The sequence below is a fragment of the Panthera tigris genome, chromosome C1 (genome assembly GCF_018350195.1).
Source record: "Panthera tigris isolate Pti1 chromosome C1, P.tigris_Pti1_mat1.1, whole genome shotgun sequence".
NCBI lineage: Eukaryota > Metazoa > Chordata > Mammalia > Carnivora > Felidae > Panthera > Panthera tigris.
Window position 1 is genome coordinate 157,921,036 of NC_056667.1, and position 17,484 is coordinate 157,938,519.

At 41.7% G+C, this 17,484-nt stretch overlaps 1 protein-coding gene across 1 annotated transcript in view; it reads left to right on the forward strand.

The window, feature by feature from the left end:
- The window catches only part of MYO3B (myosin IIIB), a 224,951-nt gene that overhangs the window by 93,444 nt on the left and 114,023 nt on the right, over positions 1-17,484 (forward strand). The window contains exons 18-19 of the mRNA XM_042994661.1: positions 11,467-11,568; positions 15,622-15,724. Coding sequence (XP_042850595.1) covers positions 11,467-11,568; positions 15,622-15,724 — 205 coding nt within the window. The remainder of the gene's footprint in view (positions 1-11,466; positions 11,569-15,621; positions 15,725-17,484) is intronic.

Below are 17,484 nucleotides of genomic sequence, written 5' to 3' on the forward strand. Positions count from 1 at the left end.
ACACACACACACACACACACACACACACATACACACACACACGAGTCTGTTCATTTTAATTGTGGGCCCTTCACTCAGATTCCCGGAGCTTGTTTAAGTGGTTTTGACAGCGAGTGATCTCGGTATGGTAGAGGGAGGGACAGGGCTCCAGATTGGAAACCTCTCCCCTTGCTCAGTGGGTCATTTCTTGCCTGTCAGTCTTTGAGGTAGGCCACATTTGCATTTTCAAAATAAACAGATGCCTTTCAAATACATGAGCTGGTGGTCTAGAGATCTCTGTGGGCCCAAACAGTTCACCAGCCAGTGATCAAATGCTGGAAGAGAAAACAAACGGAAAAAAATACCCTAGGTACATACTCATCCATTTCCTAAGTGTATAACATTGCACCAGCAATAAAGGGCCTTTATGAGATGTGAGGAATCTGGAGGAGAGAGAGCTAGGGATCCCAAGCAAAAGTATAGTGTGTCATTTTCCCTTTTTTTTTTTTTTTTTGCTGGGGTGGGGAGCAACTTTGAATATCATCTTAGTGAGAAATGGCATGTTTCGTGTGTTTTTATTAGTTAATGCTAATAATAGGCTCTTGCCAATGGAAAACATTCTTTTAAACACCAAAAAATTTAAAATTACATACTTTTTAGATCAGGTAAGATTGAAAACGTATTAGTTTTCAGAGAGATGGGATATTCTAAGTAAAAAGTAACAGTTATGTGTCATTCCCTTACTAATCTATTATTTTTTTAATGAACCCTTAAGTGTCAGAAAGTGGATATAACTAGATTTAGTCAAATAAAAATGCACACATTCCTCAGTAAATTGTATCAAAACACATAACTTGCAGGCGATTCATAAAAGGTCTACAATATTTCATTCTTTAAGTTTTTGAAAGCATTGGCCTTAAAATTCCTCCTCTAATTCAAGATCTGTTTTTTAAATGAGAGCAAAGTGGTGGGCCTCCCATCTTGGAGGGGAAATGCCTCAAGTAGGTGACAGTGGAGCCGGAGGGGCTGGGAGCAGAATTTCAAAGAATGTCTCCGGAAAGAGTAGGCTCTTCCAGCCCCCACTCCAGTTGTCCTCCTAACCCCCAGAAGCAGGAAGAGCCCATTGGTTTACAGCATATTTTCATCTAATTGCTTCAGTGCAGTGGAAATTGTTTTCCCTTTCTCTGTGTCCTCTGATCAGCTTCCTACTTACTCTCCTGCTTGGCCCTTCCAACAACACAGATAAACGATAGCCATTTCTCCTTCTGATGCTTTTTTGGGGAGAATGCTTTTTGGAGCATCAGCTGTGACTCTGGCAAGACTTAGGTTTCCTTGAGCCTGTGAACAGGCATTTTATTTTATTTTTTAAAGTTTATTTATTTTTGAGAAAGAGAGAGAGAGAGAGAGAGAAAGAGAGAGAAGACATGCCAGTTGGGGAGGGGCAGAGAGAATCCCAAGCAGGCTCTGCACCCTTAGCACAGAGCCTGATGCAGGACTTCATATCATGAACTGTGAGCTCATGACCCAAGCCAAAATCAAGAGTGGAATGCTTAACCCCCTGAGCCATCCAGATGCCCATGAACAGGCATTTTAAACTGGATTCAGCTGGAACTGCTGGGTGCATCATATGATACCGGCCAATGAGAGTTGCTTTAAATGCTGCTTCCAGAAGGGAAAGCAAGCATCATGTCCAGATAGGTTCCAGCACACTCAGATACATTTCCAGATAGCAGCCTATCAGAACCTGTTTAACTACTTTTAGAAACTTGACCCTACTTCATAACAAAACCAAATTTTTAGTATTTAAAGCTGCTTGAACTTTTAAACCTCTCGGGGAGTAAGGCCTCCTCCTAGCCTTTTCTAACTTTAAAAGGTTGGTTTCTTTAGCACTCTTGGTGAATTGGCAGTGACTGGGTGGTTGTAGTAATTTCCTAGAACTAGATTTCTGGAAATATCCCTAGGTGTGCAGGACAATTATATTTTAAATTTGGAAATTTCTTTCTTCCTTCACTATTTGTTAAGTATCTACTTTATGCTGGAGCTACCATGGTGAATGATGGGATTTGATTTGGAGCATCAAATTTTCATTCTCTGATACAGAGGGCTATAAAATATCCTGTCCCCTAGAGAGATGATGTTTGTATAAATCAGGTACTCTATATTATGCCAACACATATTGGGAGGAAATTCTGTAAAACTTCAGTGTAATACAATGAGCCAAAATCATTATAAAATATAGCTGAGGATTTACATTGAAATAACCCATGTTTCTTGAAGGTAAAAATGATCACAGAAGATATTTTTTCATTCTGACAGAGCTGTGTGTAAGCAGATTGTTGATCACAAGCCAAACAGCAGAGGAAGGTCAAGTGAATGTACCATTGAAGGAAAAGGCCCACTTTGAACTAACAAAAGGAAAACAAGCACAACCTCTTTCATTCCTCTCCTTTCATTGCTGTTTGCCATTGTATCTCTATTCCATTGTTTCTTGACTCACTCCATTTCTGTCTCTTAGATTCCTGATTATTTCACACACACACTTGCCTCCTCAAAATGTGAGGAAGACAGCTTCCAAACTCTTCCTGTCCATTGGGAAGGAACCAGCTACCTCTCCTTTCCTGGTGTTTTAGGTCCTATCCATTCGAGAGTAAAGCAACATCCAGAGGAAGGTGTTACCTGGTGTATCCAGGCTTGAGATGAGCTATGAGGTGCACACTAGCTCCACTGCCTTCTAAACCTTTGTTTAACAGAAGACAGAATACCTTCAGGTTTATGCAAGGGATCTTGCCCAGTCCATCTGCACACGGCCTGGGTTTCTCTAACTTTGTAGGTAAAAAGTTGGGACTAATTTCTGACAGCTATAGGCTTAACATTTTGGAGGGGGAAAATGTTTGTGGGGACCAGTATTGTGCTTTACTTGGGAAAATGTGCATTGTTTATGAACAAGACATGTGCAGAGACATGTACGACATACAGGACAGGACATACGGAGCTCCCCTGAAGCTTGGCTTAGAGGAAGTGGTATATAGCAGAGAGAAGGCCTGACCTGTAGCCTCAAGGTTTCTGTTAAGAAATGGCCTCTGCCAAACCTCACTTGGGCACAAACAGTAGAATTCTTGCCATGAAATGACTTGGGACGCAAAGGAACGTCCTTTGCTATGAAATCAAATGTTCGTGTTTGAATATAATGCCCACAGGGCAGGGTGCTATTCACCTAATGCACAGAGAGGACACTGCAAAGCCAATGTGGACTCGAGGTCTGCTAATACCTGATATCATGTTGATGTGGCACAGAACTGTGCTCAAGGTGAACCTTTGGTGCATCTGTACCAGCAGGACTCAAGGTTAAAATTTCAGAGGAAGTCCATGAGTGCTTCAATTTTGAATCATCTTTTCCATGCTGGACCTCATATAGAGCTGCAGAATCTGGCTAAAAAGAGGTGCTGCCCAAAATGGCATCTTTACCACCTCAACCTTGAGTGAAGCAACATGATCATGATCAATAACACACTCAGGTTGCCTTTATTCTATGGAATCATAGTTATTTAGGCTATATCCACCTAATAGTAAAGAAACATTAGGGGAAAAAATGAACTGCTATGGCAAGAGTGATTGGGCTTCTTTTCCTCAAAAGACTCCTGTGTGTAGAAAGGCAAATTTTGTTTTTCCCTTTAACAGATGAAACAGAAGCACAGGGAATTTAAATAAGTTGTCTCCCCTTATGTGTTATTTGAGCTTAAGAATTGGCATCAAAGCCCTCTTCTGAGTCCTCACCCAGTTCCCTTTTCAGTAGACCACACTCTGCGATTGGTTTCCATCTTGGATATGGCACATGGACATAGGGTACCAGCTTTTGGAAGAGCTCTATATACCAACCTAAGCAAGCGGACTTTAGAATCAAAACAATTGACTTTAACCAAAAAACCCCAAAAATCTGATTTAAAAATGGGCAGAGGACCTCAATGGAAAGAAGACGTGCTGATGGCCAATAGACATATAAAAAGATGCTCAACATCACTAATCATCAGGGAAATGCAAATCAAAAGCACAATGAGATATCACCTCACACCTGTCAGAATGGCTAAAATCAAGAAGACAAGAAATAATAAGTGTTGATGAAGTACGTGAAGGAAAAGGAACTCTGGTACAGTGTTGGTGGGAATGTAATTGGTGTAGCCACTATGGAAAACAGTATGGAATTTCCTCAAAAAATTAAAAACAAATACCATATGATCCGATAATTCCACTACTGTGTATTTTCCCAAATAAAGTGAAAACACTAACTCAAAAAGGTATATGCACCCCTATGTTTCCTGCAGCATTATTTATAATAGCCAAGATATAGAAGCAACCTAAGTGTCAATCTTGCCATTTGCAACAAGACAGATGGACCTAGAGAGTATTATGCTAAGAGAAACAAGTCAGACTGAGAAAGACAAATACCATATGATTTCACTCATATGTGGAATCTAAAAAAACAAAACAAATGAGTAAATAAAAAGTAGAATCAGCCTTTAAATACAGAGAACAAACTGATGGTTGCCAGAGGGAAGGGGTATAGGGAAATGGGCCAAATGGGTGAAGGGGAGTGGGCTTTTAGGTGTAGAATGATTAAGTCATGGGAATAAAAGGTACAGCACAGGTAATATAGTTGATGGTATTATAATAATGTTTTATGGTAACAGATGGTAGCTATAGTTGTGGTGAGCATAGCATAATGTATAGAGATGTTGAATCACTGTGTTGTACACCTGAAACTTCTGTAACATTGTAATTCCACTATACTCAAATTTTAAGAAAAAGGAAAGAAAATCAAGCAAACAGGGCACCTGGGTGGCTCAGTCGGTTAAGCGTCCAACTGCAGCTCAGGTCATGATCTTGCAGTCAGTGAGTTCAAGTCCCGCGTTGGGCTCTGTGCTGACAGCTCAGAGCCTGGAGCCTGCTTCAGACTCTGTGTCTCCGTCTCTCTTTGCTCCTCCCCCACTCACACTCTGTCTCTCAAAGATGAATAAATGTTACAAAAAACAATTAAGAAAATCAAGCAAACAAAAGCAATTGACTTTAATTCCCAGCTATGCCATAATTTGTTATATGGTTTGGGGAAAAGTACTTAACTTCTGAGCCTTAGTTTCCTCACCTATAAAATGGGACTCATTAAGGCCTAATTCTCAGGACTGTTGTGAAGATGATTACAAATAATATATGCAAAGCATCTTGCATGGTACCTAGTACCTGGTAGATATTCATTAAATGTTAGCTCCCTCTCTGTACTCCCTTCCCAAATAAGAACTTAACTGGGAAAAATAGTCTGTATAGTACTCCCTCTGTATATGTATATACATATATATATGTATATATACCTACATCTATGTAAGTGAGCATATATATTATAACTTCAAAAAGATCAAACTATTTCTCTCACTTTTGGAGGAAAAAATAGTACCTGTTAAATCTTAAATATAGTTACAATAAAACATTTATAACAGAGAATTTTCCATGGTGCCTGGGTGGTTCAGTCAGTTAAGTGTCTGACTCTTGATTTTGGCTCGGGTCATGGTCTCCCAGTCGGGATCTCACAGTCCTGAGATTGAGCCCTGTGTGGAGCTGAGTGCAGAGCCTGCTTGGGATTCTATCTCTCCTTCTCTCTCTGGCCCTCCGCCACTCATGCGCACTCTCTGTCTCTCTTTCTCTCTCAAATAAAAAAATAAAAATAAATAATTTTCCAAATCTTAACTTATGTCTTGCTTATCTGACAGGAAAAGTTAAAAAGCAATAATATCATGTGAAATGTTTCAGGTGGTTTTGTTGTTTCTGTAAAGAGCTGTGCTCCATAATGCCAAGAGCTTGATTCATTTGTGTAGAGAAATTTTTTCACTCACCTCGACATTGTTAAGGTTTAATGGTTTAGTATGCTACTGACATCATTTCCCCATTCACTGGTTTGAGGCCCTGCTGTAACTCGTTCTGGAAAATAGCAAGTCCCCTGCTCATCCTCTTCCATGAAGTCAGAAACTCTAAAATCCAGGAGTTAAATATCACCCAGATTTGCTGCCTGCTGGTGTGGAAAGCAAGTCGCCTTTCAGATGTCTAAGGAGTTGGAAGATCTCAGTGTGCATATCATACTTAACCCACGGTGACGGGTGATTGGCAGCATAACAGCTGAGCGACAGCCATTTGGCTGGGAGTTCAAACCCCAACACGAAGAGCCATAGCAGGATCATGGCTTGATTTGCTGTGGCCGTGAAGTCTAAATCACCGAGCACAGAGGTGGAGGCAGAGGTGACAGCTGGTAGCCATTCTCATCAATAAAGTTGTGACGGTTGAGATGTACAAGCAACCAGAGCCTGCTAATTTCATAGACTTTGAGCCAAGTACTTAGTGTCAAAACCAGCTATGGTCAATGATACAAATGGCTCTGAAGGGTCCCTCGTCAGCAGCAGGGCTCTCCCCACCAGACTTTTTCTTCCTAGTGGGTGAGAAGTGATTGGATCCTGCTTTCCAGGAACAATCAGTTTGAGAAGACCTTATTTTTTTTATTTTTAAGTTCTGGTGATTTTTAAAAGTCATATTTATTGAGGTGTAATTTATATACAATAAAACACAAACAGTTTGATAAAATTGGATGAACACATACAGTCAGGTAACCCCCTCCACAATCAAGAAAAAGAAAATTATGAAAAAGCTCTCTCATGCCCTTTCTGTCACTATCCCTCCCACACCCTTAGCTCCTGGTGACCACCAATGGGTTTTCTGTCCCAATAATTACGCCTTTTCCAAAATGTCATAAAAACGGAGTAATATAGTACATAGACTTTTGTGTCTGGCTTCTTTCACTTAGCATAATGCTTTTACAGTTCATCAGTGTTGGTGCATTTAACACTAATTTGTGCTTTTTCATTGCTGAGCAGAACTCCAGAGTATAGATATACCACAATTTTGCCAATTACCAGCTAAATGATATTTGTTTCCAATTATTAGTGACAGTGAATAAAGCTGTTATAAACATCCAGACCTTTATCTTTTTAGGGAAGACTTACAGGAAAGTAAATAACTTTGATTTATGGGAAACAGGAGCTGTTTAAGCTAGAATGATCCTAGAGGTGGGAGTTATTTCCTTCTTGACTAACAAACGGTAACACTTGTTTTCCTAACATGTTATTTTTGCATAGCAATTTCCAGTTTATACAAGGCATTTTCATTCACCTTATTTTTGTAATTATCAGACTAACCCTGAAAAGTAGGTTGGGAATCTTACCCCATTTTACAGATGGTAGCTAAGAAACACTGCAGTCAAGACTGCCTCAGTCCTGATCTGGTATCCTTGCCCCAAACATTTTCTGAACAGGAACATCCTCTCTGTGCAGAACACTCTGCTAAATGCTTTTGGGGTGGTCACAAAAACAACATCAAAATTATTTTTTTTCCCACTAAGAGGGGACAGTCTGATGCTCCACATCATATGTCAGCAGGAAAATGCAAATTAAAACAACAAAATACCATTATACACCTATTGGAATGGCCAAAATCTATAACATTGACAACATCAAATGCAGATGAGGATGTGGAACAACAGGTACCTCATTCGTTGCTGGTAGGAATACAAAATGGTACAGCTACTTTGGAAGACTGCGTGGTGGTTTCTTATAAAAGTAAACATACTCTTACCATATGATCCAGTAATCACGCTTTTTGATATCCACCCAGAGGAGTTGAAAACTTAACGTCCACACAAAAACCTGCACACAGATGTTGGAGGCAGCTTTATTCATAATTGCCAAAACTTGGAAGCCACCAGGATGTGCTTCAGTGGGTAAATGGATAAATAAACTGTAGTACATTCAGACAATGGAAATTATTCAGTGCTAAAAAGAAATGAGCTATCAAGCCATGAAAAGGCATGAAGGAAACTTAAATGCATATTACAAGGTGAAAGCCAGTATGAAAAGACTATGTACTGTATGATTCCAAATATATGACATTCCGATAAAACCAAATCTATGGAGACAGTAAAAAGATCAGTGGTTGCCAGGGATGTAGGAGGAGGTTAATAGGCAGAGCCCAGAGGATTTTTAGGACAGTGAAGATACCATATGACACCATAATGATGGATATATGTCATTTCTTGTCCAAACCCATATGATATACAACATCAAGAGTAAACCATAATGTAAACTATGGATTTGGGGTAATGAAGAAGTGTCAGTGTAGGTAACAAATGTACCACTCTGGTGGGAGGTGTTGAGAGTAGATGCATATGTGGGAGCAGGGAATATGGAGAAATCTCTGTGCTTTCCCCCCCTCAGTTTTGCTGTAAATCTAAAACTACTCTGAAAATATTTTAAAAAGGAGGTGGGAGAAACAGTCTCAGATGGAACCAGGACGGACACATCTGCCCCAGCCTTAAGAGGAGTACTAAGCCAGAGCCAACTAACACAACCACAAGAAACAATCTATGAAGCTTCCTCCAATCTTTTTTGTGAGCTGGCAGGGCATAAATTCTATGAAGTAAATCCCATTGAAGGCTGCTGGGAGTCAGAGAACAGAGTGACAGTCCCTGGATGCTTGAAGGCAAGGGGAATTCCCCAAACAGTGATGTTCCAGGGCAGACAAGAAACTCATCTCTAGGATAAGAGAAAACCTTCCTCCTTAGTTTCCAAGTTAGAGAAAGCAATTATGAGGCAAGACTTTTCTTTGAACTCAAAGTTTGACCGGGATAATGACTGGAATTAAGTACTAGAGAATCAAAGTGGAAAATGATCTCGTAGGCCTGAAATTACCAGAATTGTTTTATGTGGAGACCAGGGTGTCTGATGTGGCTGTTAAAAGAAAAAAAAAAAAAAATCTGTCAATGAGATTCTGTTCTTTGAGAAAAGAATTTTACTTTCTCAGTGCTGCTTTTGGTGGCATTTGCCTGTCAGACCTCCCACAAATTGGCCTCTTTATGTTCTGATAAGATGGCTGCTGACCAGCTGTCACTCCAGCCAGAAATGACACAGGCTCCTTGTGCAATTGGCCAGCAGCAGTTAGGAGGGGAAGGTTGGGCTTTTGTGCCTCATCTGTATGCGCCTTCTCTGCCAGATACAGTAGGCACCGTTTGCCAGGTCCATTATGAGAGCAGGAAAGCTTACCCAGCCTAGATCCCCAACCAAGAAATCAACCTGGACAGTGCCCCTGCTAGAAAGCATGCCTCTGGGTCTGACCTCTGGGTAGGCCATCAAATGCCCGTCTAGACCAGAGGCTCCTCCCATAGCAGCTGATCTGTGGGACCTTAGAGGCCCAGACATGTGAAAGAAATAACTTCCACTTCTAAAGGAAAAAACAAGAGTTAATGATTTTTGAATGTTTACATTAATGGGGCTGCACTGTGTAATATTTAGGAATCCAGACTTTAGGGTGAAACTGTTTGGGTTTGAGTCCTGGCTCTGCCACTTTTCAGCTGTGTGTGTGACTCTTAGGCAAGTCATTGAACCTCCCTGGGCCTCAGTTTCCTTACCTGTAAAATGGGAATAATAGTGACCTCTACCTTTTAAAGTTACCATGAGGATTAGTGAGGGCCTTAGAACACTTCATGGCACATACTAATCCATATATTTGTGTTTGTTAAATGAAAATAATGGAAATTTCCCTAACTCCTGTTCTTAATGAGCCTCCCCTGCCTCCCCAGCCAAATCAAGCTGAATACAGGTACCTGATTTTTTTCTCCTCATTTCTTTTTTCTTAACAGCTGTCAGCTTTTCCTCTTCATGTTAGTTTCCTAGGGCTAACATAACAAGTTACCCCAAACCCTGTAGCATAAAACAACAGAAATGTATTCCCTCACAGTTCAGGAGGCTGGAGGTGCAGAATCAGCAATGTTGATTTCTCCTGGAGGCTCTGAGGGAAAATTCTTTCCATGCCTCTCTCGTAGCTTCTGATGCTTGGCAGTCTTTGGCTTAGACACCCATCGCGTAGCTTTCATTATCATATGCATTCTCCCTGTATCTGTATCTTCACATGGCCTTCTTAGAAGGGCACTAACCATTGGACTGATGACCCAGCTGAATCCAGTATGACCTCATCTTAAACCAGTTACATCAACAAAAACCTTATTTCCGAGTAAGGGCACATTCTGAGGTTGTAGATGGACAGGAATATTGAGAGGACTCTAGTCTACCCAGCTTACCCCCTTAAAGTTTCAGGGTGTTTGTCCATTGTTATCTCTTTTTACTCTTACTCTCTATATTAATTAGAATGTAAGCTCCATGAGAGCATGGACTATATCTCTTTAAGTATAGTCTGAGGCAGCCAGCCTTGCTTAAAATGGGTTTACTGGACCACCTCAAGAGAATGGAGAGGCATGGTGTCATCAGGCTGGGTGTGGGAAGGTCACGCTTGAGGTAGGAGAGTCACTCAGAAGGAGAGAGACGGAGCAGAAAAAAATTCCTATTTGAGGAAATTAAAAAGGAGAAAAGTCAGAGATTCCAAATATTCTAATATGATATATCTAGAAGTACTGCCAGCAAATTAGAAATAGCCAGAGTCAGAGGAAGGTGGGGGATGAAAGAGAACAAGGTTTATATCACAGGTCCGAGAAAAAGGAGATGGCACAGAGTTTGTTGACTGCCTCAGGGCAGAGGCTAAAGAATATCTCCTCTGTGGGAAGGAGGGACTCTGCTGCCAGTGTGGTTTCTTCTAGAGCCAAGGGACCCAACTGGAAAGAACTAGCCATCTTCAGATACCTGAGGTAGTCTGAGATGGTGGAACATCTTCAAACCATCATGACCTTGAGGGTCATGGAGAATGGAAGAGACGTGACAGCCAAGATAAACCCTTCAGTATTTTTCCACCCAAGGCATGAGCTGTTTTGGTAGAGAGGTATTTAGGTGTTTATCAACATGAGCCAAACTAACTGGACAATGAAAAGCTGCAATTGTGATAGTCCTCAACCAAGTAGAATGTGTAGTCTCTCTTTTCCGTGATGGCATTATTGGTTGTCAAGCCAGGACAATTAAAGAACAGGGCTATAAGATGAAAGGAAAGGACAGACTTGCCTGAGGGGTAGAGATGTGGAGGGAAGGAGGAGACCTTGTCCCTCCTTTTACTTCCCTGATGGTACACCTGAAAAGGAAATAGGAAAGCCACCTGGTTGTCAAACCAGCTGCCCTGGCCTGGTGCACTTAAGACTTCTATTTGTCACCCAGCTCCCTATTTGACTAATGCAATCAGTGAGACAGAGGTTACCTGAATTACCAATGTCACCAAGCTACTAGGAAGTCCAACCAGAACAGTTATCAATTCTCCTGTTTTCTACAACTATGCCCTTTCCAACCACACTGTATTAAATCTTAAAAATAAGTGCCAAATCTGTTGATGATATTTATCACCTTGGAGCCTCAAACTGTAAGACAAATGTGGGTTTCGCTAGCCACGTGATGTCACTCACTTTGGTAATTCATTCAGGTATGGGAGCATAACCTTGGTAAGTTACTCCTTTGTTTCATTCCACAGAGCACCTTTCAGGCCAAAGCACTGATCTGCAGCCTGCTGTTGCAGGGGACACCAAGGAAAGTGCCCACGTTCAAGACTGTAGTGAGCTTGGTGACCACACAGGTAGGATCATTAGAGGTTTGGGAAGGGTGTCCTATAGTTAGAGACGTTCCATAGCTGAAAATGATCGCCTGATATAGTGATCTGTTTTTCTGTAGGTGACAGCTGATTAAGTGCAGGGACAGCTTTACAAAGGACCCCATAGGTGATTTCACGGAAGGGAAGGAGTAAAGGGAGATAAGCTCAGCTTCTCTGCAGCTGCTCCCTCTGCCCTCTGACCTGTTTACTGGGGAAACTGGTCTAGTTGTGGCTCTCCTTACTGATAGCCTCTTTTCAACTCCTCCTCTCGGAGTAGACCCTGACACATTTCTGTCTGACTCATGTTGGGACTTATGAAAGTTCAACTTCTTAAGATCTTTCTGTGATCCTGACATTGGTAAATAGACCTCAGACTAATCAAGAACATTTATGGTGGGAAGGAGCACCATGGACAAGAACTTAAAACTCAAGGTCTAAGCCCTCCACCAGTTAACATCCTCGTAAAATGAGAGAATTAGACTAAATTAGTGGTTTTTAAATATTGAAAAAATATTGGAATCTTCCCTTTTTGCAGTTTGAAGTTTCCTGGACTTCTGCTGCAAGAAGAAACTATGATTTTCAAAAATATGGCCCTTAATGCTAATGCCAGCATTTCTAAAAAGTGAGGATGAGTTGCCCCAGATTTTCCACTAGAGTTTGCAGTTACAGGGTATCAGCAAGGAGTTTCTGGGCACATCTGGCTCCTTTGGAATTGGCCATGCAGCCTATTTTTCAAGGAAGTACAGAACTGGGACTTCACCTTGGAGCAGGGAGGTTAGGGAGTAAGAGAGAAGGAGAAGAGGGAGAGCCCAGGGAGCAGCAGTGTTTCCTGAATTTGAGGAGACTTTGGGGTGGAGACAATGACACCCTTTTCGTTTTCAAAAACAGGATGCATAGCTCTTACTGACTCATGGTCTAGACCCTTTCTCCGTAGCAGAAGTCACAAATAGGAGGTCTTCTGGTGTAATCAGCACACAGATGTGTTTTGTTTGACCAGATACAGTGTTTGTTTGTTTGTTTTTTTAAACTTTGAACCCAAATGTCTTTAGGTGGGGCATATATTTTCTGCTTCACCACAAACCCTAACACCCCCCCCCCCCGCCCCCGCCACCCTCTTGGCCTGACAGTGCACACATTCTTGTTACCTGAGTGACCCCAAAGGCATTTGACTTTGCACTGCCTGCTCTGGTGTTTTCAGCCATATCTTCTCCATTTTATTCCAAAATGGTCCAGTGGAGAATTGGCTTGATTTTCCTGGGAAATATGAATGGTTCATTGAGCTCAATCCGACTTTGGAAGGATTCGACTCCTTCAGAGAAGGAGTCCCAGCATTACTTTATTTCATTAAACCAGAACACTCAGGGATGCTTCTTTGAGGAAATGAGAATCCATATCTGGAGAAGCTTCTGTTGTCACTCCTGGATGTACTCAAGTCTGCAATTCAAGCTCTTCATTGTTCAGCCACGTCACTGGTGTCATTCCTTTTAAGTTGATCTGTTTACTTAGAATGGACCACCCTATTTTACCTTTCTGTTTTTCTCCATATCTTCACTTTTCCAATCTCCTTGTGTAGCAATTAATTTGCCAAAGAGATGCAGATGATTCCAGCTGTCACCAGGACATAGTTAAAAATATTTGACAATACTGAGTTTTGCTCTGAACTCAATAGTTTGATAGTCTCCTTCTTATTTAAGTTTATCTCTTTACTCTGACTCAAATCCTTCTCCCTGCTCTCCAGGCAAAGCTGGAGGATGGAGAACAGACTTCATCTAAGCTTTATTAAGAATATTCTGTAAGTTTTCTGTTTGATTTTTATACTTCAAATAACTCTTAAAAATCAATATTTTGATGACTGAAGTGTAAATGAATAAGAAACATGGAATAAGTTTTCCCTTCAATTACATGAACAGAAATTCTATGGGTTTTTATTGTAAATCCAGGCAAAGTAACTAGGGGCATCTGCTAAGTTCCAGGTGAAGATGTGGAAGCTTCCTCTCTGGGGAAAAACATGGCACCTTCCTCTGGAGAGTCCCCAACCAAAAGGGGCTTGGTGATCTTTCCTTGCTTTGTTTTTTCCTCTCTGAATCTATTGAACTGCTGTTGCTCCTTTTTATTCTGAAGATCTCAGATGGGTGGAGACAACAACAATCTCAGCTTTCCACGTGGGTGATACCGGCTGGGCTTTGATCAGTGCATGGTAGCTCTTGGTCCAGCTGAATTGGGCCAGAGCACAAGGTTAAAGATTATTCCCATCAATGGTCCTTCTTAATAAGCAAACAGAGTTATCTGTGCCCTGAAGTGGGCTCCTCTTTCTTCTTTTTATGTCACTTCTTGCTTTTATGTTGCTTACCACGGTATTACAAGTAAGCGTAGGCCTAACAGTGTTTTGGAATCTCCAGGAAGAGGAAACCTGCCTGGTCCTCTACTGGGAGGCGTTGGTCAATCAAGAGATGGGAGGGAAGGCAGGGAAGGGAAGTTAATGAAATTCTAAAAAGCTGCAGATATTTTTCTTAATTTCTTTTTTGTCTTCTTTTAACATTGTTGTTTCCCTGTCTGGTCATGATGTTTTTTGTGTGATAATAAAAATGTAATAATATTCCATTTAAAATTTTTGTCTTTATCCTTTGGTGTTTATAGCAATAATAATAACAACAACAGATGGTCTTATCTACCGTTGATAGCTCGAAGAATTACATTTCTTCTACACAAAAGATATTTGTCTAAGGAACCAAACTAATAACATAGAATCAGAGCGTAGTCTTCCCAGAATAGACAACATAAAACAATTGATTTCTGTATTTATTTTTCTGCACTGTATCTTTGTCATGCTATGTGTTCTATCATTATAATTTCAACCTTATACATTTTATGCATCTTCTACAGTATGTCACAGTTGCCAAATTTATAAATTATCTTCACTGTTTATATTTTGGTTTGGATGCTTTTAGAGCATCTGAAATGAGGATACCAAATAGGTGCAGTCTCTCTTGATTAGTAGTGACTGTGTGAGACTGTAAATGCTCAGCCCTGACCACAGGTTAAATCATCCAGAGAGTTTCTTGAAATTGAAGCCAACCCCACCCCACCCTGGGTCAGTTTCAGAATCTGTAGGGGCTGGGCTCAGGCATACTTAAAAATCTTCCCTGGGTGATTTGAATATACAACTAGGATTAAGAACCATTGATCTGGAGCATTGTCTGTCAAACTTCAGCACGGATCAGGATCACCTTGAGGGCTTGTTAAAAACACAGGTTGCCAGCCCCTCCCCCACTCCCTGGACATTCTGATTCAGTAGGTCTGGGGTGGTGCCCAAGAATTTGCATTTCTAACAAGTTTCTAAGCGATGTTGATGCTTCATGGGTTGTCCCTATCAAGTCGTGATCACGTGGCATCTGCACTTTGGGAAACACTGATGTAAAGCATGTTAGGAAGGACCTTGAAGATAAATTAAGGTTTAGTGGAAAAGAGGGGCATGATTGATTAGTTACAGCTGGGCTGCCAGGGTCACTGAAAGGAGGAATTGTATTTGTTACCCCCACTCTTGAGAAACTTACTGGTAAACTGTCCTCATTCACAATGTAGAAATGGGTTACTCTAGGAATGATTCCCTGTTTACAGTCAGTCCTACCCACATTGTGACAATCCATTCCTTGACCTACCATCTGTGTCAGCAGGCCGCCCTGTCCTGCTGTCTAGGACCGGAAGCTGGTCTGCTGTCTCGCCCAGTGCCCTTCTTGCTGCCACCATTGCAGTCTACCTCACCTGGGGGCCACTGAGCTCAGTCCGTTACCTCTGTTGCCAGAGAAAGGTAGCTTGTTTTCCCAAAACCATGAATGATTTTACCCAACTTGCTGGCTGGGATCACAAAACAGGTCAGTTTTGATGACATGTCATAGACAAAGGCTGTGGAACAGCAGGAGGGGCAGGAGAGAGGTGCTACGGAGTGTAGACGTGTTCTAAAACCTAACCCTGCCTATTTCTGAGCTTGTCCATAGATCTCTAAGGATTTTGTTTGTCTTCTTGTTTGTTTTCTCTCAGTTCTAAGGGGCTCTATAGATCGTAAAGTCATCCCACAAACAGAATTCAACAATGGCCATGAAGATACTTCAAGCAACCCTCCTGCTATCACTGAGAAAAATTGGTGAGTCTTATCTATAAGCATTCCCAATCTTAAACTCAGGTGCTCTGTTCCAATGGACACTGAAACAGAGCTACTTCAAACAGTGTTTTGGTGAGTTGGAGACAGTGGAGCCAAAAAGTGTTTTTTATCAGATTCTCCCAGGTCAGACGTCATTACTCTGTGGGCAAAAGTCTTTATTCTACAGCGCAACCTGAGCGCAGTCCCACTATTTGGGTTCTCTTCATGGTAAAACAGGTAGTTGCCTGATGAACCTTAACAGATTCTCTCAACTGGGGACAGTTTTGCCTCTCTTCCCTACTTCCCCCTCCCCACCCCCCTGCCCCGGGACACTCAACAATGTCTGGAGATATTTTTGGTTGTCACAACTCTAGGGGGAGGAGGTGTACTAATGCCATCTAGCGGGTGGAGGCCAGGGATAGTGCCAAACAGCCTACCAGGCACAGCACAGCCCCCTCACGACAATGAGTTGTCCAGCCCCAAATGACAGTAGTTCCGAGACTGAAAAAGCTTGGTTTACGCTGAAGCAAAAAGGGAGCATCAATTCCTATTTACCCACAGTTTCTAGTCAAATATAATTCAGAGTAGAGCATTACAGCCCAGGGCCGCAGCACCCCATCTTCAGTGTACCTAGGAACTGCTCGGGTCTGCAGAGACCAGTATCTCTGCCAAATGGAGGCTCATGTCACTCTAAGTCAGACCAGACAAGGCCATGACATCAAGCACTGGACACTCAAGGAGCTCCTAGGCTAGGCCTCCTATTCTTCACAGAAAACTCCCCAACCTACCCTTACCCAGAAAAGGTTTTCAGGCCCTGTCACACATGTCACCAGGAAGAGGACACAACCACAGGAAGGAGTGGACCGTGGCAAAAGGAAGGTCTAACTAGAATGAAGCTTATCTTTTTTCTTTTCCTCTAAATTGGTTGTAGGGACTTTTCATTAATAGTTTACTCCAGGGGTGCATGGGTGGCTCAGTCGGTTGAGCGTCCAACTTAGACTCAGGTCATGATCTCACAGCTCGTGAGTTCGAGCCCCGCGTCGGGCTCTGTGCTGACAGCTCGGAGCCTGGAGCCTGCTTCGGATCCTGTGTCTCCCTCTCTCTCTGCCCCTAACTCACTCATATTCTGTCTCTGTCTCTCTCAAAAATAAATAAACATTAAAAAAAATTTTTTTTAAGAAGTATACTCCAGGATTTGGAGAAAGAAGCAGATCACTAGAAAGTTCTTTGCATCACTTGGAAAAAGAAGTAGTTTTGATTTGTACTTTTTAAAAATATTTCTTAATCTCTTGAGGCTTCTTATTAATATTTTTGAGACTTGACAAATTATCAATACTTCTCTAATGGTCTCAAACTGTTGTTGGACTGCTTATAAAGTAGACTACTTTCCCAGTAGGATAGCTCAGCCAAGGGTACTTGAGGGAATATTATAGAACATAATACTAGATACTCTATACTAGAATAACAAACTTTAGAATTTCTGATGCAGCAGAAAGACCACTGAACTTGGCAGGTGGAAGACTTGGGTTCTGGTCCTAGTTAGTGCTGACATTTTCCAGCTGTTAGACCTTGGACAAGTCAGTGAACTAATTTGGTCAATGCCTCCAACTGCCTGACTCCCCTCAACCTCAGCTGGTAACTGACTTTAACATACGGTATCAGGACAGCTGTAAGCCAACTTCACCTTCACTTCCCTCCACCTCAGAATCTCTCTTTCTCTTCAGCTATTCTTTCTTCCTTTGCTCCCATCTCAAAAGGCTACA